This window comes from Hippichthys cyanospilos, chromosome 12 (assembly GCF_059441005.1).
Source record: "Hippichthys cyanospilos isolate Australia breed blue-spotted pipefish chromosome 12, RoL_Hcya_1.0, whole genome shotgun sequence".
NCBI lineage: Eukaryota > Metazoa > Chordata > Actinopteri > Syngnathiformes > Syngnathidae > Hippichthys > Hippichthys cyanospilos.
Window position 1 is genome coordinate 19188432 of NC_142380.1, and position 23638 is coordinate 19212069.

Below are 23638 nucleotides of genomic sequence, written 5' to 3' on the forward strand. Positions count from 1 at the left end.
GCTCCAGGTGACAGCAAACCGCCCGCCATGATTCATTCCTGCCCCCTGCTGATTGGCTGTCACGACGCGACGAGCAACCCAAATTTTTTTTTTTAAACTTTGGGCGATGGGTGAAATTAGAAACATCGCGTGCCACAATCAATTTCGCGTTGCTTGCGTCACACGATGCACGAACTACATTACAAAGCAAAACTGTCCGCTTTTTCTCCTTGTTCGCATTTGATGTGAACGCAGCATTAGTCAACAAAGTCAAATTTATGGCGTCACTAAGGTTCATTCAATTCCACCTACCACCAATGTGCCTGCCAAATGAGAGGTATGGTCCTATTGCCCCCCCCCCCCCCCCCCCCCCCACACACACACACCCCCAAAATAGCACTTAAAATGAAAACCACACGTGGGGCTTGAACTCTGATGTAACACGTATGCAGTCCATCCCTGAGCAGCGTAGGTGAAACCTGTTGGACAGGGGTCCAAGTGAGACAGGAGTTGGGGCCAGATGGTTAGCACTGCCATGTAAAACTGAGGTTGACATGCAACACTGCCTTCTTGATTCTAAGACCTGTACCCGCAGTTTGAAGGCCGTGGATGTTGTAATCATTATAAAGTCATTGGCCCTGTCATTCCTGAAAAATCAATACAGTGGACCCCCGTGTTACAGCATCCCTGCCTTACGTTTTTTTTCATATTGCGATGTCAAATACAGAGTTTTTAAGTCCCCTCTTTATGGCATTTTGCTGATTTTGCGACAAAAACAACCGTCATGACCCTAGGGGCTTGGCTGTATTTGTGTTGTTTTGTCTCCCTCTGCAGGCGCGTTTAGATAATTGCACTTATTTTTTTGTTGCCGTCAATGCCTCCAAGCAACGCATCATTACAATGCTTGTCTGCTATTGGTCAGCGTCTCCTCACGGAGATAGTGATCTGCTATTGGTCAGCCTCACTCGTTTCAAAATGGTGGAACGGTAAAGATTTGTTCTATCGTGAGTGGTTACAAAACCGCATTTACAGTGCATTTTACTGCTTAATTCAAACTTGAATGGGTTAGCCATGGGTCCCAAGATTGCTAGTGATGTTAAAGAGAGAAGTAAAAAGATATTTTATATGGAAATTATGCTGGAGATATTCAAGAAATACGAAGCTAGCCTAGCTTAGGCTGCCCTTACTAGGGAATATGCGCCACTCAAAGGTAAATAAATCCATTCTGTATTTTTTATTTATGATGTGTTTTGATTTTATACATTTATATTATATGTACGTATCACTTACTATGCTATTTTGGTTCCAATTTTTCATATGTACAGTGGGCCCCCGGGTTACGAACTTAATCCCTTCTGCGGCTACGCTCGTATCTCGGATTGCTCGTATAGCGGGCAATCCAGACCCATGTTAATTCGTGAATGCGTGCAACGCGCGCAGATGCCTTAGGTAAAATCATCACGCTGTATACATATATTAATATTAAGTGACATAATCTACTGTACAGTTGCATTAAATAACAAATACAAAGGAAAAATGACTTTTACCTTTGGAAAGACGTGACTTGTGCTGAGATAAGCAGAGATGAGCAGAGATGAATGCTCGAAGTCAATACGGTAAATCAGATATGCTATTGGTCTTACAGTGTCAAAGTAACTTTTTCAGTCAGGGTTTTCTCTACTTCCTTCCATCCCAACCAGCTGTGCCATCAAGCTAGATAAAGGCGTTCGGCCAATAGCATATCGGCACTTCTGTGATTGACGTGTGACGCCGGCCAATAGCATCTCCGTGAGTGAGACCGGGTGACCTTAATCGACCAATAGCATATTGGCGTCTCCTTGACTGACTGATAATTATTCGCACTTTTTTTTTAAACGGTTGGAATGTATTGACATCTTATTGATAAACACATTTAAACCTGTGACGATTTTTTGTCCTGCAATCGGCACACTTAATTTCATGTCAGCTGTTTTTCCCGACGTGAATTGAGCTGGGCGGAGGCGGAGCGGAGGTAATGTGTGTTGTATTTACTAGGCACCACACTTGTTGCTTGTTCGAGCGTCAGTTCACCGTTGGTTACAACTCACAGAATTGCAAGATTGGCGCTGTACCAAAGCATGTCGGGAGGTCGCCGCCTAACATGACATGCAGTTTTGTCAAGCCACCATTATATGGCACTGCAATACCAGCCGTAACAGGGTGCAGAGATTAACCTCTTGAGTTAAAACGGCAACGCTTATAGGCTATTGGTCTTACAGTGTTACAGTAACTCTTTCAGTCATGGTGCAAATCACGGAGATACTAAAACATCATCCTCTTATTTCTTCCTTTACCGCTGCTAGTAATTTTAGAAGCTATGTCTAACAGATAAAGTTTGCAAAGTCTTCAAAACATTCCGTTTTTCACTCATTTTGTCTACTTCCTTCCATCCTGTCCCATCAAGCTAGATAAAGGCGTTCGGCCAATAGCATATCGGCATTTCTGTGATTGACGTGTGACGCCGGCCAATAGCATCTCCGTGAGTGAGACCGGGTGACCTTAATCGACCAATAGCATATTGGCGTCTCCTTGACTGACTGATAATTATTCGCACTTTTTTTTAAACGGTTGGAATGTATTGACAATTAATTAAAAAAAAACACACATTTAAACCAATGACAATTCTTTGTCCTGCAATCGGCACATTTAATTTCATGTCAGCTGTTTTTCCCTTTAGCTGTACAAACACTACACTTAAATGGTAATATATTTAGACACCGTGAGTGAGACAGTCAGTGTGAGATTGTAAGACCAATAGCGTTCACGTTACCGCCATAAGTACCTGTTGATGATTGTAGATGACGCAACTGTTGAATATATTGACGCAGTTAGGCGAGAACATTTCTACATACTCAATGGATGGTTAGTCGGAATGCTCGCAAGACGAGAGGTTTGCTCGTAAGCGGAGGACAAAAATCTCCTTGATCCACGCTCGTAAGGTGAAATGTTCGCAAATAAGGATGCTCGTAAGCCGGGGGCTGACTGTATATACAATTTTAATGTTTTTACCTGGGCTTCTTAATGCATTAGCTATTTATCATAGATTTGGATTGCCTGCCATATGTAGTGATGTGTCGTTCGCGAACGAACCGGCTTTTAGAGCCGGCTCTTTGAAGTGAACGACGGCAGCCGGCTCTTAATAAGGGAGCCGCTCCTAACAAGAGCCGACTTTTTTTTTCTCCTACCCCCATGCGGTTCGCACGTGATTAGTCAAGATCCGTGGTAGAAGAGGGAGGGGAGGGTTACTCACACACGCTGCATTGAAGAGAAGGAGGAGGGGTGAGAGACACACACTAGAGAGAGCTCGATAGCGCTACAGAGTAAAAAACGACACGGTGGAAAGTGGAAAGGTAAGAAAATAGATAGCAAACGCAGTGAAATTTGGACACATTTCGACTTAATTGATAGTTCACAGCCAGAGTGTAGACTGTGCAAGGTTAAAACAAGGCAGATATTAAGAGAGAGGAGAAACAGGATCAACCCCTTAAAGCTGAGGCACTTGTTGTTTCTTAATGACAAGCTTCGCTAAAACTGCCATTTTCTTTTCTTTTTTTTTTTTTTTTTACAAATTGTAATTTATAATTTGTTGTGTGCTAATCAAAGCTTACTAGTGTTTTACTGTAAATAGTTAAAAGCTTATAAATATACACAATCTGAGATTGTAACTTTTTGTTGACCTTGTTTTGAGATGGGTCTTTGTTTTTTTATTTTATAATTTATTTTTTGTAGCACTCCATGTTGTACTCCATGTTGAGTATGTTCAGAGGAATATAAACAACGCCATATAAATGATAAATACTTGATATACTGTATATTTTTTACATTAGTAATTTGATTTACACAAAATTTTACATTATTCTTGGGAGTAAATTAAGCAACAAAAAAACTGAGGCGCCATTTGGGAGCCGAACGAGCCAGCTTTTTAGTGAGCCGAGCTAAAAGAACTGGCTCTCTAAAAAGAGCCGGAATTCCCATCACTAGCCATATGGTGAATTCGCCTTACAAGCCCAACCGCGGAATGGATTAATCTCATAACATGGGGGCCCACTGTACTGAGTTGTACTGGGCAAAAAAGTGTGTGGCAATCAGTTGGCCATGGGAATGAGTTTACAGGCCACATGCCAAATGCCCATGGTAAATTCGAAAATGCTCACTGAGTTTTGCTACCTCCACACTGACCACAGTTCAGCAGCCTCCGACATACCAAATGTAAGCGGCCAATGATCCACCTAAGCTGTGCAAACAACATCCTTCGAGAAGGAAGCGAAACTAACAGTTGCAAAATATAGCACCAGCAACTCACGGTTAAAAAAGTTATACTTGCACTCTACATCCTGCAGTTTATGATTGAAAAATACAATGGAGTGCCAAACATTTGCCAGCAGCTGCTCCACTACTGCTCCTAATGCAATGTCAGATGAGTCAGTAGTCAAGACCACTTGAGCTGTGGAGATTGGATGGGCCAGTGGGGCTCCACTTGCAAGGGCCAACTTAGCTTGCTGAACCTGCTGACGAGACCATTCAGGAGAGTCCTCCGCTTTCATATTTTGCAAGGCGTCGTAAAGAGGTGGCAGGAGGTAGGCTTTGTGGGGAAAGACACGGTTAAAAAAGAATATTATTAGAACTATATGTCGGGAAACTCTTGTAGTGCCTTAACTGAGGCTGGGTGGAGACAATCTACCACTGCCTGCAGTTTGGAAGGTAAGGAAATAGCGCCTTTTGCCAATATATGGACGTCCAAGAAATTGATCACAGACAGACCAAATTGGCATATCGGTGGGTTCAAGATGAGGCTGTGCGAATCGAGGCACTTCAAAACTTGCATCAAGTACGGCAGATGTATTTCGGATAAAGGACTGACCACCGGAATGTCATAGAGATAGATGAACCACAAAGTCCATCAGTCTTTGAAAAGTCTGCACTGCCCCTTTCAGACCAAAAGGCAGGGCAGAAATTCACTGCAGTTTTTGGCATATCATCTGCATGCACAGGATGACAAGACAAGGTACTGTAACTATGGAGGATAGAACACAAGTTATTTGAAATATTACAGACCCAGAATGATAAAATGAAATAAAAGAAGCACATATAATTAAAGCTTTTTAAATCGTAATAAAATTATCAAAAACCTATCACCTGCATGAGTCGAGGCTGACCGCCTGCACTGAGGGGTCTGCAGGGCATGGTGGTCTTCTCCGCAACCCTCATCCATTTCTGTTTTGCAGACCCAACTGCATCAAATGTGCTGTCTTCCGATTCACTTTCTTGATCCTTGGTGGTAGAATTTTCCTCCTCAGGAATATGAACTAGTTGAGAAGATCCAGGACGTGACTGACTAACCATTCTTGGTCCACCGGCAAAGCCAGTTCCTCCATTCAGGGTTACATTATTTTTATTGGCTATAGGTAGACAGCTTGCAGTTTTTTTTATATATGAGGCTGGCATGTGGGCCTCAGCTTCCTGGCCAGTAGCGGAAGGAAGGTGGGTTCCATTGTGGACCTCTATATCAAAACCTATGGCAGATGATTCAGATGGATAGTGTAACTGAACATCTCTTTGAGGAGACAGGGAAGCTGGTTTTATACCATCTATAACCTGCAGGGACAATTTCCTTTTGTCATTTTTATTCTTCCACTGGCTCAGGAGCTGCTTAGATCGTGTTGAATCCATTGACGTATGAAAAGAGGCATGACGCCGAGGAATGCGGCTCCCCTCCAGAGATGAGCCACCATTGGTCCTGGAGGAAATAGCAAAACACCCTTGTAAATGTGCAGTGACTATGTTTACATAAAATCAATGATCCTTTCAAAAACACAATACTTGCAACTTTTCAGTGGCCCAATTCCATTCAAACATTCACAGAAAAGGAATATTTCATACTCCCATTTTTACAAACCCGAAAGAGACCCGTGTTTTTACTTTTCTTACCCAAATATTTGGCTCGATAATCAAATTTTGGGAAATTGAAAGACACATTGGTTTGTGTTCTCTGCGTGCTCAAATATCAATAAGTTTAAACCTTTAGAGGAGAAACTACAATACTTGTCCGATCGGAGTCTGGTGCGATACCAACCAGAAATACACAAGCAGATAAACAAACTTGATGAAAGTCAGACATAGTGCCGAACCACAATTTTGGAGTGGGGAGGAAATCAACTATGTCTTTAGTGTGATGAAAGACATGATGGCTCCAATGTGATTGGGAACGCCACTTTTAATGCTTAAAATTACCACATTCGGCAGTCAAACTTTGTTTGTTAGCCACGGAGTGAAACATTGCATTTAAATTTGTGGCAGTGTGGCTTTTGTGCAAAATACGATAACTGCTTTCAATAAGGATGGAATGGTTTAATGTTCTCCATTATCGCCTGGGGGAAATTTTGACCCAACTCAGGCTTTTTGACATTTTAAATGCGTAATATCAAAGTAAAAGCATACAAAAAAGGCTTAACTATTGCAGATATTGTCAAAACCCGACGACGTTCAATATGCCACACTACCGTCCCTTCCAAATGTTTGCAAATGTGAAGTCGAGAGGTGTCGCTTATAGGTACACCCTATAGGTGTCAAATATAGGCTATTTCGGGCTCATTTACTGCCATTCATAATTGGAAATGTTGTCAATTTTGGATATAGAGTACTAACAACCTGTTTTCATCATTGCAATTTCCCCATTTTTTGCATTAGTCCTTTCACTGGCAACTCGTGAACGGGGTGCAATAGAAATGTTTGTGTTAACACCCCAAAACCACCAGGTGGCGCTAGTGGCCAACAATCCTTTCAATGACTTCGATATTTGGCTTAGCCTGGACTCCCATAATGCAAAAGGCTTCAAAAGTCCTAATACTTTAATTATGACATAATAAACAATTCCTATTCAATATCATAAATACACAGCATGGTTACTTTTGTGTTTTTACAATTTTTGTACATTAAAAAAAATATATCTGAATATAGTGCCGATACCACTTAACATTTTGAGGCCTTGAACGTTTATATCAATTTAAATTTGACAATATTGTGACCCTTTTGAAGTCAGCCCAAGTTGGGTGAAAATAAAGGCCAGGCTAGTGAAAAATCCCCGGACACCCAGGGGTTATTTGTTTTAGTGTGTCGTGCGACTTTCTGCATGACGTTCCAGAATGGGGTACGTGATGACATCATTGCACAGCATGCCTCTACATGGAAGTGGACAGCAAAAAAAAAAAAAAATAGTACCGAAGCTGACAGTATGCATGCAGATTCTTTTTCATTATCAATATAGTAACATTTTAAATAGATTTAAATTGTAGTAAATGAGAATCCCAAATGTTATGTGAATCAATTGTTTGGCAAAACCTTCCCAGAAAAATGTCGGGTGGACGCACGTTGCTTTGAAAGTATGTACCCCTGTCAAAATTTATGTCTCTTGGGCGCAAGTACGCAGGCTGGCGTACGGTCACTGCCCCTGCTGTGTTGTGTTGTCTTGTTCAGTTTTATTCAAGGGTTGGAGTGCCTGACGAGATCATCACAAACCAGGGAACCAACTTCACATCCTGACTACTCTAGCTCGCCCATAAACAGTTAGGGAGCTCAACCATTAGGACAACACCGTACCATCATACCACCAAGGAGGTGAGATCCTTTTTCGGTCTGGTCAGCCGGTTCAAAAGGTTCGTCCCATAGTTCGCCTAGTTCGCAACCATCGCCACAACCCTGACGTTGAAAGACCGGAGAAATCTTGTGGCCTAGAGTGAGATATGTGAGATCCCGTTCCAAAACCTCAAGGCATTCCAAAACCTCAAGGCCATACTCTAAAAGGCTTGATAGGACTCCTTCTTTGGCTTGACGCCATCCCTTACCACTCGTGTCCACCAGCAGCTTCGGGATTGCAGCCACAAAATGCACGACCACCTTAAGGACCCCAACTCCAATCAGCCGCCTCGACAATTGAGGGGCAAAATATGGTCCTCCCCCGAGAACTGGGAGGAATTCTGCCGGAGGTGGGAGTTGAAACTCCTTATGACAGGGGATTTTGCCAGTTGTTCCCGGCAGACCCTTACAATACATTTGGGTCTCACTGGCATCCTCCCCTACCATCGGAGCCAACACATCACCAGATGGTGATCAGTTGACAGCTCCGCCCTTCTTTTCACCAACGTGTCTACAAGATGCCACCAGGATGATTCCCAATGTGCAGGCACCTAGCTGGAGGGAAAATAGGTATGCCTAAACCTGCTCTGCGCCTCTCACCATGGGCAACACCATGGAAGGGAGTCCCTCTCGAGAGGTATGGTACCAGAACTCAAGCTGTGTGTGGAGGCGAGTCAGACTATATCTAGTTGGAACTTCTCTGATGCGCACACCAGCTCAGGCCCCTTCCTAGCCAGAGAAGTAAGATTCCATGTTCCAAGAGCCATATTCCAAGAGCTAGCTTCTGTTGCGATTCCATGTTCCAAGAGCTAGCTTCTGTAGCCGAGTATCAGTGCGGCATGGTCCCCGTCCTTGGCTGGCACTCAGGTCTCTTCGCACTTGACTCCATTGGCACCTCCCACAGGTGGTGAGCACGATTAACAGCAGCTTGCAAATTTTACAGTGGATGTGGTGACAGCTATACATGGTCAGTTGGTATCAACATTTTGGATGGTTCATCAGAATCAGGTGGCGCTGGATAAGTTGTTAGTGGAACGGGTGGGCATTTGTTCTAAGTTGAAGGATGAGCGTTGTACTTTAATCTTCAATATTACAACCCCAGAAAGTAGTCTTACTTGGGCGCTGCACGACTTGTGATGTTTGTCGGAGGGGTTGAGGTCTCACTCGGGTGCGGACACATCCACTTGGAGCTGATTAATATCATTCTGGTTCACCTGGGTTTTTCTTTTTGCGGCCGTGGTGTTTACACTGTGTTGTTGTTGTTGTTGTATCCTGTGCATTCGTTATTATGACTAGTGACCAGAGTCTGTCACAAAGTGTGCAGGTCACAGTTTGTCACCATTCGAAGCACACATGTCACCAGTTGTTTGTACGCATGTTACCATTTGGAAAACTAATTTTTACTGCCATTTGCAGTGTGCATGTCACCATTTGCATCACTGAGTGTCATTAAAGAATTTTATGTCAGTTATCCTTGATTTTCAATGTCATTTAGGAATGCATGTCACAATTTGTCATTAAGCCCTTTATCTTGATCAGTATATAAATTGAGTTCTACTGCTTAGTACGTTTGTGCTTGGTCCTGCTTTGTTTTTCTGTAAATAAATAATGGAAACCTGTTTCTTGCTTAAGTTGCTCTTGGATCCTGGAATGCCACCCCAGTGCTGACAATTTGGGGTACTGGATTGGTCGTGACACTGGCCGTCAGCTGTTAGTATGTTGTGTGCAACATGCGGCTTTGGTGGTTACCTTGGCAATGTGCTGCTGCTGAAAGTTTGATCACCATTCTTCATTGGACTGGGAGGAATGATCATCTCCAAATCAGCATTGGTGATCTTCACCTTGGATTGAGAAGGCTCCCGGTAGGAGGAGCTTCGTGTAAGAGTTTGTTCTGTATTCTCAGAGGACAAGATCTGGGAAGTGGTCCTGATATTGACTGGATCTGGTTGGCTGGCTGTCATCCTGTGGAGGCCCACTAGATCACAACATAAGAAAACAAAACTAGACAGCGGATAAATTAAAAAAAAAAAAAAAAATAATGCAATTACAGAATGGAAGAGAACTGCAAAAATAAAACGCTCGCATCATGATATTTTATTTTACTTCAGGCTAAATGTGGCTTCCATCACTCAGGGAGAAAAGAAATGTGACAATAAAAAAAATAATTAAAAGATTGATACTTGGGCCTGATTATGTGCAACAAGCAACATACAGAAATGCATTCATCCTAATTTATCCATTGAGCCATCCATCCACACACAAGCACCCACCCATAAGGTATTGTAAACGCCAACAAGTATTTGATAAGTCAACTGTGATTTCACCCACCCCTTCAAAATTATACAAAATGAGTCATTGCTACCAATACATAGAGAATTGGACAGGTTCCCACCAAAAATATATGTAAATAAATAAATATAAGAATGGACAATTTCCAAGACTGTTTTTCCAAATTGGATTACACTTGAGTACACAATAGGTATACTGTACATATTTCTATAAATCCTTAGATTCATTAGCTCATATTCCATCTGCCCATCCGTCCGTCCATCCATCCATTCATCCATCCATGCATGCATGCAAAGTGAGCAACCTCATGCCATTTTGTTTCACATGGCTTTCACGCATCAATGAATCAAACAATTCATCCATAAGCTTTCTGCCAAACAGTTTTTCAACAAATGTATACAGGATAAATGAATAATAGATAATTTATATGTGATTTCAGAATATTCTGACGTGGTGCAGTAAATTTAATTTATTTCCAGGGACTGTTGGACTCCACCAAGGCTGCCCTTTGTCACCAATTCTGTTCAATACCTTTATGAACAGGATTTCTAGGAACACCCAAAGCCTTGAAGAGGTCCAGTTTGGTTGTTTCTCACTGTTGGCTTCTTCAGACCGGGATCACCACCTCTCACTGGAGTGGTTCACAGCAGAGTACAAAGTAGTTGGGATGAAGATCGGCACCTCTAAATCTGAGACCATGGTCCTTGGTCCAAAAAGGGTGGAGTGCCTTCTCCTGGTCGGGGATGAGGTCCTGCCCCAAGTGGAAGAGTTCAAGCATCTTGCCGCCTTGTTCATGAGTGAGAGCAGGATAGAGGGAGATAGACAGGCTAGAGAGAGGGGAATCATCAGGCTCGGTGTAGCACCGGTTTGTTGTGATGAAGAAGGAGCTGAGCCTGGAAAGCAAACCTTTCAATATAAGAGGCTCGATTTACCAGTTGATCAACATTCCTACCCTTACCAATGGTCACAAGCTATTTTCCCTCTGAGGACAGAAGCAGAGTAGAGAATGTGATGAATCTAACTTGCCTTCTAGTGTGTGTGCCCTTTTGCCAGGATGGCCAGGCAACACAATGCAGAAGAAAGAATCCCAGAGAGACACCAACCATGTGGCCTCTTGGGGTGAAAAAAGCCCACACAGTTTTCCAAAGGAGTTGCCCATGCCACATGAGAGAAGTCAGAGCAAACAGTGGAGCCAAATTCTCCTAACTCTGTATCAGCAGTAGAGAGAGAGAGACAAGTCTCTCTCTCTCTCTCTCTCTCTCTCTCTCTCTCTCTCTCTCTCTCTCTCTCTCTCTATATATATATATATATATATATATATATATATATATATATATATATATATATATATATATATATATATATATATATATTTATATATATATTTTTTTTTTAATTAAAACTTTCAAATACCATCCTTTTGCATAAATGGAAAAAAAAAAATATATATATATATATATATATATATAAATATATGTATACACAGTGGGCCCCCTTGTTACGAACTTAATCCGTTCAGCGGCTATGTTCGTAACTCGAATTGCTCGTATGACGGGCAATCCAAACCTATGTTAATTAATGACTGCGTGCAACGCGTGCAAAAACCTTAGGTAAAAACATAATTTTATACACATATTAAAAATTAGTAACATAATCTACTGTACAGTTAAATTTGATAACATAAATATACAAAGGAAAAATTACATTTACCTTTGGGGCGACGTGACTTGAACTGGTGGTGGGTGGAGGCGGAGGGGAGCAGAGACGAACCCGAGTTTATTTTATTTTTTTCTTAAACGAGAACTTTTCTAAAAAACCAGAACATATCACCGGCGATTTCCTTCTCATTAATCCATAATAGAAGAAGCCGCTCCATTTTGTTGTTGACCGAGGAAAGTCTTGCCCTTAGAAGATTGCTGAGCGGTTACGGCCATACTCACTAGCAAGGTTAACTATGCGTGCGCCTCCTTGGTATTTTTTTATTATCTCCTGCTTCGTTTTTGATTGTCATCATACTCGTTCTTCTTCCTTTACCGCCAACTGCAATTTTAGAACCCATGTCTAACAGATAAAGTTTGCAAAGTCTTCACAACACACCGAGCAGCTGTGCCATCAAGCTAGATGAAGGCGTTCGGCCAATAGCATATTGGCATTTCTGTGATTGACGTGACGCCGGCCAATAGCATATCGACATGTCCGTGACTGAGACTGTGACTGTGACCTTAATCGACCAATAGCATATCGGCATCTCCGTGACTGAGGCCGTGACTGTGACCTTATAAGACCAATAGCATATCGGCATTTCCGTAACATGCGAGAATAGTTATTTTTGTTGATGCAGCAAAGCGAAAAAAATAGTGCGGACACACTGACATGGCATGTTGGATTGTTTGTAAGATGAAAGGTTTGTGCGTAAGAGGGGGACAGAAAACGCCGCGGTCCACGTTCGTAAGATGAAAAATTTGTAAAACAGGGAGTTCGTAAACCGGGGGCCCACTGTACCTGTATTCATAGGACGTAGAAAGTGAGAGAACAGCATTACTGGTCAGAGCACCAAGGTACCCACCTTTGGCTGCCACCCATCTTACACTGCAACCGACCCCTACGGCTCCAACAGGTAGTGACACTATGGGAAGGGGGACTGCCTTATGAGACCACATTATGCTGTATATTTGGGCTGAGCCCAGCCAGCTCCATGTGTGAAGGCCCAGCGACCAGGCAATCACCAGCAAGCCCCACCTCCGGCCCTGGCTTCAGCAGGGGGGCCCTGTGACCCACGTCCGGGCAAAGGAAAATGTAATCCAATAGTATCATTCATCATTAAGGGTCTATGGTCAGTGTTTTGTCTGGTCCCTCACCTAAGATCTGTATTCTATTGGTGACCCTGCCAGGGGCTTAAAGCCCCAGAGAACTTAACTCCTAGAATCATAGGGACACACAAACCCCTCCACCATGATCAGTTGATCACTTTCAGTTGCCAAATTATCAGGTGATTTGGGGCAATTCAGCACTATGTGCCAGGACACCCAGAGAGTGCAACAGGACCCAAAACGTGGTAGACTTGCAAAGGCACAAAAGATGTATCCTTCTTTACCTCAACCGCTTGGAGGCCTGCCTACAACAATATGGCTGCCCGCAATTGGTTTTGGTTCCTGTTTTAAAACTAGGCAAAATTAAATCAACTGAAGTGTGTTGATCTTGGGGTGATGTGTGTTATCTATCTGTATCAAATCCGCCTTTCTTTACCTTGGTGGCTGTTGTTGATTTCTGATTGGCAGATGCTGTGGAAAGAAGAATGGAGAGGCTTCCTTAATGTGAAGGGAAGCAGTTGCCTCTTTAATGTATCTTTGCCGGGCCGGAAACTTCCCACAGCAAAAATTCCCTGAAAACAAATATTCAATGTCAATGTGATGACGTCTGACACACATATGTATACATTGGGCTAAACATAAAGCATTCAAAAACATGATTTGATGACTGAATTACCAGGTAAGTCGCAACAGCTATCCCCAGGATCCAACCACAGTAGACATCAACAGAGTGGTTTCGGAATTGTATGATTCGTGTTAATCCTGCTAGCACGGCCAACATGATGAAAGAAAACACCAAGAGAGGCTTCAGCAGCTTTGTTGAGTCTGTCAGCACTGTGTTTAAATACATCTGAAACACAATTCACAACATTTTACGCGATTCAATCATACTAATATCCATTGTATTTTAGAATAACAAGTTATTGTTTTTCAATACTACACGTGTCCCAAATTAGATTGTTTGCGTGTGTGTGTGTGTGTGTGTGTGTTGACACCTCAAAGATTTAAATGGAAGTTCTTATTTGTTTGATTGTTTGTTTTTTAATAACTAAAATTGGTAATTCACTTTTAACAAGTGTAAAATGGTGGTGCACTGTTGGTAAAGAAAGCGAGTAGATGTGTGTGTGTGTAGGTGTATGGGCGTGTGTGTACTTACGGAGACATAGACAGCTGCAAAGGCAGCCAAAGAAGCATGCTGGGAGGGGAAGGACTTCCTTTCAAAAAAAAAAAAAAAAGAAACAAGAATGTGTTATTTGTTGTTTCATTTACCAAGACAACAAAAAATACACTGATAACACCACATTATGGATTTGGGCTGAGCCCAGCCAGCTCCATGGGTGAAGGCCCAGCAACAAAGCAATCAGTTGTGGGTTGAACAAGGTTTTAATTTCAAGCCAATCAAAATTCCCATGGAGGCCTCGCAATTCCATCTTTGTAATCTACACAATGAATGAATTATGTTGTTCCAGATGTTACAATCAGTGGTGGGTTGTCAGGGCCAGCAAGGCCTTCTCTGCTGGCCTAACATAACCTGACATTATTATCATAATAAACTATAATAATTATAATTACTATAATGAAAGTCGATTTTCATTTTAAATTCATTTTTACTATATATATATATATATATATATATATATATATATATATATATATATATATATATATATATATATATATATATATATATATATATATATTTTTTTTTTTTTTTTCCAATTCAGAAAATTCTGTTCTATATAAAATTCAATTCTGTTCTTTTTGCGTCATATTATATCCATTTGTTTACGCTCCTTCTAGTGTTGTATTTTTAAGTTGAAGTTTTTAGCTAATTAGAATTCAGCTAACTTGTGTTGCCAGGCTGTATGTATTCTGCCTTAGTCAGAAGCAAGGACATTCGCATCAACATGGTGCAGGCTTCTGCACAAGCGCAGATGGATATGTGAGCGGCCCGTATAACTTAATAGACAGCTATAATAGCCAACCGAGTCATAAGATCGCCATCTTACGTTACTTTTAGGTGATTGTTTTTTTTAATGTCCATGTGACAACAAACATGTGGCCATGACTGTGCACGTAAAGTTACAAAAAATATTTAGTAATATGTGTTTTATGAACAGTCAAGCATGTGTCTCTTTTTGAGTACAAAGTTTATTTTCTTTTACAACACACAACATACAGTCCACCAAACAATGGCGAGCACCAACATCCACCCACATGCTGAACCACAACGCCCATTCTCCACATGTATATATATATATATATATATAACATACAGTACAGGTCTCACTCATTTTCAGTCGCCATACCTCCAACTTCTGTAAAAATTGTGCAGAGTTGCTGCCGCTGTTTTTTCTGTTGAGTCAAAATGCCCTTATATAATGCCATGACTGTTGAGGTAAAATGCCTTGCATTGCCTTACTCTTAAGCAAAAGTGGCTTCATTTGCGGCGGAAGAAACCCAAATATTAACGGGCTGTTAGAATGGTTCAGACTCCAAGTCAAAATGAGCATAGGAGTGTTATTGCAGTACATCGGGTAGGGTTGGATTGAAAATGCATAAATAGAGTACCATTACTCTACTGGTAACATAATTTAACTAACTTTGTCTAGAAGCACCTTTTTCGGTCTGATCCGTTCGGGGGTAGGAAAAACATCCAGAATTATGTAAGTGTATTTATTGGATTCTTGAGATAAAGCTCGGATCAAAATCAATTGAGAGTAAAATGACTGTTTTATTAATTACATTTTAATAGAGATTAAACAAACACGGTGACAACAGTACTGTAGGTGCTGTGATGTAAAATGTTGTAAATACTGCATTCTATGTTTTGATCAACATTTGTATTTGTGAAAAATCCGTGAAATACTCTAATGAACTCAACAAACCTTGAACCGAGATATAGCCAGAGATCATTGTAATTTAAAAAAAAAAGACAATTAGTCAATAACATTAATACATTTAACAAATCATAACATACTGTTGTAAACTACTGAGAATGATTAAATCCTAAGAGTGAATATGTGAGGCATATGATTCGAATATCACAATTCCAATTATTTTTTTTCTATGCCATTGAAATAAATATTGCCAGTTACGTTGAAGAAGGAGCAGCTCGGTGGAACTGTCTACGGGCAGTAGGCGGGGGACACGCTTTCTTACACGATCCAAAAACATGAATGGAAGGTGTATTGGACACACTAAATGGTCACACACGAAATCAGGGGTGTCAAACCCATTTTAGCTTGCAGCCCGCACATAGAAAAATCTATTAACAAGTCGGCCAGACAAATAAAACCATGGTATATATTTATATAACATTAAAACAGCAACTTCATATATGTTATTCTTTTTGTTAATACTGTCCAAAATAATACAAACACAACATCATCATAATAATGACAAAACACTACAATTACTATACTATACAACAGTGATCCCCCCTACTTCGCAGTTAATGGGGGTTGTCAACCCCCCGCGAAGTCTGAAACCCGCGAAGTAGGGTATCGGTTCCTAGATTTCTATGTACGCCCCAATATAGCCGCACTAAACATAAACAATCCTTTTTTTTGGTATTTTTTGCCTATTTTATTTCCTTTCTTCTATTATTTTACATTACACGATCCTTATTAACATTGTATATTAATTAAATAACTACTATTACTTAGTTTGTTGAGAATTTGTTCTCAGGACTGGTTATCTGCACCAAGACTCCGGTGAAAGAGTACGCAAGTCATAACGTTGAACTTCACATTTACTTTGGCTCATGTATGGTGTATCATGTAGTATCTGTTGAATAATAAATCAACAACAGTCTTAAAGTCAGTAAACTAACATATAAACACTTAATCTATGAATTTACTGTATTTTTAGCCGACATTAGCGGGTTAGCAACACCTAATAACTATAAAGTGCAACCTCTACACAAACGAACACATAAACAGAATAAACACTCATCGCTTACTATAGGCAGTAGCGTGCGTTATCAACATAAATGATAATAAACTATAAATATGAGCTTACGTTGCCATTCACTAGTCACCGTAACGAGCCGAATGACTCACAGAGAACGTAAAACAGGAAACGGAAATGCAACGCGACCCGACAAATTAAAAGCACAAATTTCAAAATAAGATAAAAACGTCACGAACTCTAACGCTTAAAGAATTTTTAACATAGTTATTAATGAATATTACTTCGTTATTTGATTAATACAGTACTGTATAATGTACTTTTTTGCTTTTTTCAATTTTTGTACATTTTTGCACTTTTTTTAAAAAGATTTTTTATTTTGAAATATTTTTTTATTTTTCCTGGAAAAAAATTGCGAAGTACCGAGACCGCGATATCTGAGACCGCGAAGTAGGAGGGATCACTGTATTATATAACATTCCTATTATTCATAAACATTTCAAGTTATTCATAAAAAAAAAAAAAAAAAAGCTGTATGTTTGACATCCCTGCTCTAAATTGTCTAGGTGTGATTGGGTGTGTGAAAGGATGTTCATCACTGTGTGCCCTACGAGTGACTGGCAACCAGTCCGGGGTGTCCCCTGCCTACTTACTGCCCGAAGACTGCTGGGATAGGCACCAGCAAGACAGCAAGCAAAAGACCACAGTGATACATTACTTGACATTCTGTACTTCACTATAAAGTTAGCAGCATTAGATGCATTTGTTATTTTCACGTCGCACTTCTGTGTTCTGGATGAGACCAGGATTATCTTAACTAGGATGGAATCATTCTCATAGGCCTATCTTTTAATCAATTTTTTAAATAGTACCATTCGTTCTTAATGAAATTTCACAGCATTGCTTTTTATTATTTTCAAAGTGGCGTGAGCACATCTAGACTGTTTGTCACGTTCTGTCTGGGTTTTTTTTTCTGTTTTGGGATTTCGCTTAAGTAGTTTTTGGTTTATCTCACCTGTCAAATTCATGTTGGTTTCCCCTGCGGCTGCCTTTTTCTCCGTCTGGTTAGTTTAATTTCGTCCACCGTGTCCCTGCCCCTCCTCCTTCGTGTTAGCTAATCCGGTTCCCCTGCCTCATGTTCCCATCCAGCTGTAGTATGTTTTCTACAATAAGTTTCTGTGTATTTAAGCCACTGTCCCTCTGTAACCTTTGTCGGGTCATTGCACCTCTTACCCCGGCGATGTCCTTTCTTCGAGTTCCCTACGCCGCTGTGTGTTCCCCTCCTACTGGCCCTCAACTTTCGTTCTCCCCAGTCAGCCGATCACAGTTCTCGTGAGTTAAGTTTTGTTTCTTGTTTATTTGCTACTTTGCCCAATTTTTATTAAGCGTTAATCCCGCCTTATTTTGTCATTAAAACCCTATCTTTTGAGGACAATCTTTTTGTCCTCCTGCATATTTGGTCCCATTCCTTCCTCCTCTGAACACCGCCATACCCCGGCATGACACTGTTACCTTAAAAATGTGCATTGTCCCATTTAAAGCAAATAAAATTAAATTGTGCTGTGTGAAAATCATCCATCCACCCATTATCTGAAGCTACTTGTCCTCACTAGGGTCGCTGGCTTGCTGGTGCCTATCCCAACTGTCGACAAGCAGTAGGCTGGGGACACGCTAGACTGGTTGGCAGCCAATCATAGGGCACAATGATGAACATCCATTCATGCACCCAATCACACCTAAGGACAATTTAGAGTGTCCAAAACCCCTGCCAAGAGGGGGAGATCCCACACAGGCTCAAGGAGAACATGCAAAAACCGCCACAGGTCAGCCCGAGCTGGGTTTGAACTATGGACTATGAACTGTGAGGCGGATGTACTAACCACTCTTACCCCCAGCTGTGCTGTTTATATCAAATAACCAAATAAAGATACATACGTATGTCAAGGACATCAAAAAATGTAAAACTGCAAATGAATCAAGTTGAAGTACTCAATTCCTTTAAAAAAAAATCCACTCACCTTATTTGCACAACAGTCTAACAAAGTGGTAATAATACAATAAAATATGATAAAGCTTATTTTAGATTTTCATATTTCTGCCTTTGGGATATGTGGAAGTTGTCTGCAGCCAACTTCAGTAATGCCTAAAATGCATATCATATTTACCGTATTTTTCGGACTATAAGCTGCACTGGTATATAAGGCGCAGCAGCAAAAATTGATCCAAAAAAACATTTTTTTGTCACGGATAAGCCGCACTGGACTATAAGCCGCAGGTCATTACATCAGATATTTATGCAAAAATATGTTATATGGAAGTTTTTTTTTCATTTTTTATAGTTATTTAAAATAAATGAATTGTGACATCCTTTCTTTAACAGACTAAACATCAAACAGTTAATGGATTTTTTACAACATAACACAAACAGAACACTGCAGAGTTACATATCAGTTCAAACTCAAAATCAATTATTCGACAGCACCTTCTTCTGTCTCCCAGTGAACATATAAACACATTGCAGATAATTCATACATACAATCATAAGTATTTAAATACAATCATGTATACCTTTTATCAAATTTAAACATCAGAAACTTTAATACACAATCTTTTTTTAATTTAGACATACAGTGGGCCCCCGGTTTACGAACCCCGTCTTACGTATTTTTCATTTTACTTTTTTACTATTTTCATCTGTCTTGAATATTATCAACCTGTCACTCTCCTCTGGCATTGTACCTGAAGCTTTTAAGACGGCCGTCATTCAACCATTACTTAAGAAACCTCACCTAGATCCTGAAAATCTCTTTAACTATAGGCCAGTGACACACCTTCCGTTTATTGCCAAAATTCTTGAGAAAGTTGTAGCACAACAGCTTAGCAATTTTATGATAGACAACAATAGATTTGAACTCCTTCAGTCAGGTTTTAGGGCCAACCACTCAACTGAGACAGCCCTTGTAAAAATGACGAATGATCTTCTCTTAGCCATGGATTCCAACATCTCATCAACATTATTATTGCTTGATCTTAGTGCCGCATTTGGCACTATTGATCATCATATTCCTTTAGAACGTCTTAGATCATGTGTTGGTATCTCGGGATCAGCACTTTCTTGGTTCAGATCTTACATCCTGGGAAGGACGCATAGTGTCTCTTATGGCAATGCGATCTCTGAGTCTTTCTCCGTCTCATGTGGTGTCCCGCAGGGGTCAGTACTCGGTCCCTTACTCTTCAACATCTACATGATTCCGCGATATTATACGTAAACATGCTATTAGTTTTCATTGCTATGCTGATGATACCCAACTCTATATGTCCTTAGAAATAACAGATCCGTGCAAGTGCAGTAAACTGGAGGCCTGCCTTGCCGAGATTAAACAATGGATGTCTTCCAACTTTCTGCTTCTCAACCCTAATAAAACTGAGATGTTATTTATTGGCCCTGCTCATCATCAGCACTTGCTTAAGAATACCACGCTGAACCTAGAAAACTGTATTATTTCCCAAAGTAGTCCTGCAAAAAATCTCGGCGTGATATTTGACTCCACTCTCTCCTTTCGAACACATATTAATAACATGACAAGAACGGGGTTTTTTCACCTCCGCAATATAGCTAAAATTCGCCCTATTCTTTCTCTTAGCGATGCAGAAACATTAATTCATGCATTTGTTACGTCACGCCTAGACTATTGTAATGTTTTGTTTTCTGGACTTCCCATGTCCTACATTAAAAGCCTGCAGTCTGTACAGAATGCAGCAGCGAGACAATTGACAAGGACGAGAAAGTTCGATCATATTACGTCGATTCTAGCTGACCTGCATTGGCTTCCAATATACGTGAGATGTGATTTTAAGGTGTTGTTAATTACTTATAAAATTTTACACGGTTTAGCTCCTTCCTATCTCGTCGACTTAGTATCACCATATGTTCCGTCCCGACAACTTCGATCACAAAATGCCGGTTTGCTATCGACCCCACGGGCTAAAAAGAAGTCGGCGGGATCAAGGGCATTTTCCATTCGCGCGCCAGTACTATGGAATGCCCTACCTATGGAAGTTCGCGCAGCCACCTCAGTAGAAATCTTTAAATCCTGACTAAAAAAACATTTATATTCAAAAGCTTTTAGTTAATTGAACTTGTCTGCAGCTTCTTTTTTCTTTTTTCCTGCCCCCCCTCTTCCGGCTGGGAGAGGGGGCTAGCTAGATGGTGAGGGTTGACTTGACCGCCTCCATTAAGTCCTGCGCTGATCGACCATCGCGGGTTAGGAGATCGGCCGTCTGCGGTCCACCTGGTTGGAATGTGGAATGGTTCCTGCCCAATGGCTTTGCCTGCTGTCAAGACATCACTACACTATATAGCACAATATGTTTTCTGTAATTTATATTGTTTATGTGTATGTGTGTATTTGGTACATGCAGGATCTACTTCAACCTGTGGGCCTGGAAGGGGGCTCCTCCCACCTGTGGTCCCTTCTGGAGGTTTCTGATTTTCCCCTAATTGGGGTTTTTGAGTTTTTCCTTCACCTTCTGAGAGCTTTGACAGGGGATGCTGTTGTGTACCTTACACTGAAAAGATGTCGCTGTATGACTTCTCTTTTCGAAAGAGGTCTCCACATGACTTCTTTTCATCTGTGAAGCCCTTTGAGACTTCGGTGATTTAGGGCTACACAAATAAAATTTGATTGATTGATTGATTTTACGATGTGGACCGCGGCGTTTTTTGTTCCCCTCTTACACAAAAACCTTTCGTCTTATGAACCATCCAACATGTGTCCGCACTATTTTTTTCGCTTTGCTGCATCAACAAAAACAACTTTTCTTGCATGTCACGGAAATGTCGATATGCAATTGGTCGATTAAGGCAGTCACGGAGATGCCGATATGCTACTGGCCGGCGTCACGTCAATCACAGAAATGCCGATATGCTATTGGCCGAACTCCCTCACCTTGCTTGATGGCACGAGCTGGTCCATGTGTTGTGAAGACTTTGCAAACTTTTATCTGTTAGACATGGCTTCTAAAATTGCAAGTGGCGGTAAAGGAAGAACTAAGAGGATGATGACAATGGAAACAAAGCAGGAGAAAATAAAAAAATTTGAAGGAGGCGCACGCATAGTTAACCTTGCTAGTGAGTATGGCCGTAACCGCTCGACAATCGGTACAATTCTCAAGAACAAGGAAGCCTTTAAAGCAAGTAAGTGTAATAAGGGCAGGACTTTCCTTGCCAGGGGACGGACCTCGGTCAACAACAAAATGGAGAGGCTTCTTCTAATATGGATTAAAGAGAAGGAAATCGCCGGTGATAATGTTGTCGTTGAAAAAAAGTTCTCATTTAAAACTAAATTCTCGTTTAAAAAAGTTCTCATTCAAACAAAAAAGTCATTGTTTAAAAAAAAGTTCTCGCTTGAAAAAATTCTCGTTTAAGAAAAAAAAAAAATTGCGGGTTTGTCTCTGCTCCCCTCCGCCTCCACCCAACACCAGCTCAAGTCACGTCGCCCCAAAGGTAAATGTCATTTTTCCTTTGTATATTTATGTTATTTAATTTAACTGTACAGTAGATTATGTTACTAATTTTTAATACGTGTATAAAGTCATGATGTTTTTACCTAAGGTTTTTGCATGTGTTGCATGCATTCACTAATTAACATAGGTTTGATTGCCCGTCATACTGTGACTTCGAGTTACGAGCCTCGCCGCTGAACGAATTAAGGTCGTAATACGGAGGCCCATTGTATTTTAAAATATTTTTAATTATTTATTTTTAAAACTTTTCAAGTTCAGCCCTTGATTCACATCTTTTCAGTTCTATTTTGCGGTTGTTCCATAAATTGACACCTTGAACAGATACAAACATTTGCTTGACCAGTGGATTGTCTCATGATGGCTAGCAAAAAAAATGAATAAAAGACACAGATACGCAGATAAGCCGCACTGGACTATAAGGCGCAGGGCTCAAAGGAAAAAGTCGCGCCTTATAGTCCAAAAAATATGGTAATCTTAAAATTCAGGGAAACCACATTTCTGTTTGATTTTACCCAAGTGATCAACTCAGTGATTTCTATGGTGCTATCTACAAGTTAAAGGCACCCAGGCACAAAATAGTTAAATCCATCAAATTATGCTGGGAAAATCCCCACAATTTTGCTTGGTATGGGTTACCCCTGCTAAATTGTGTTTCTTACCTTGGTAGAAGATAAAACCAACGAGAATATAGACCTAGACGTTTGTCTACGAAAAAACGTTAATTAATGACATTGTGAATAGGTAAAATAAATAAATCAATCAATAAAAAGTAACAAGGCTTTTTTTTTTAATGTAGCAAGTAAAAAGTACAATATTTGTGTTTTAAATGTAGGGAGTAAAAGTAAAAAGTTGTCAGAAAAAAAATACTTCTATTACAAAGTATAGGTGACATTTACTTAAATACAGTAACAAAGTATTTCTACTTTGTTACTTTCCATCATTGCTGTGGACACAGATTACTCAGCAAGTCTTCTTTCAGTGTGACTGGCTCTGTCACACGACACGTATTGGCATGATGCTCAACAGTCACCATATCGGCATTGCTGATAGCTTTCACTTTTCTGGGATGTAGCAGAGCCTATGTTTTCTTCTACAGCGCATTTCTTGTTCTTTTTTAACGTTGTGTGTGCCTTGGTTTGGGGCAATACTTGTCTGACAGAAAGAAAATAAAAAGTTTCAACGGCCCAATCAAGTGGCCTATACTGTGCTAAATACTGTGCTGTGAATGCTGCACGATCACTATCTTGGCAGAGTAACTAGAGTTCTACAGCTGTTAAAAAAGAAAGTAACTGCTACACATACCATTTATCCCAAGTTCCCCCTCTTCCATTCTACAAGCCTGGTGAATGCGCTTCCTTCGCTCTTTTTTTGTATTGAAAGCTCAGCTGGCCATGTTGGGTAGCTTCAGGTGACCGCAAACCCTCCACCATGATTCATTCTTGCACTCTGTG

The 23638-nt window shown here is 40.6% G+C and overlaps 1 protein-coding gene across 3 annotated transcripts in view; it reads right to left on the bottom strand.

Moving 5' to 3' along the window:
• The window catches only part of LOC148415229 (phospholipid phosphatase-related protein type 4-like), a 60872-nt gene that overhangs the window by 18561 nt on the left and 18673 nt on the right, over window positions 1–23638 (bottom strand). Inside the window, exons 1-7 of one of the 3 annotated variants that reach the window (XM_088428713.1) lie at window positions 16773–16802; window positions 13906–13963; window positions 13426–13599; window positions 13186–13321; window positions 9400–9625; window positions 5604–5755; window positions 5155–5531 (exon numbers count right to left, since the gene is read on the bottom strand). In XM_088428713.1, coding sequence (XP_088284839.1) covers window positions 5155–5531; window positions 5604–5755; window positions 9400–9625; window positions 13186–13321; window positions 13426–13599; window positions 13906–13963; window positions 16773–16780 — 1131 coding nt within the window. In that variant the 5' untranslated portion in view covers window positions 16781–16802. Of the gene's footprint in view, window positions 1–5154; window positions 5756–9399; window positions 9626–13185; window positions 13322–13425; window positions 13600–13905; window positions 13964–16772; window positions 16803–23638 lie in introns of those variants that run through there. The other 2 variants (XM_088428712.1, XM_088428714.1) reach the window with 2 other exon arrangements.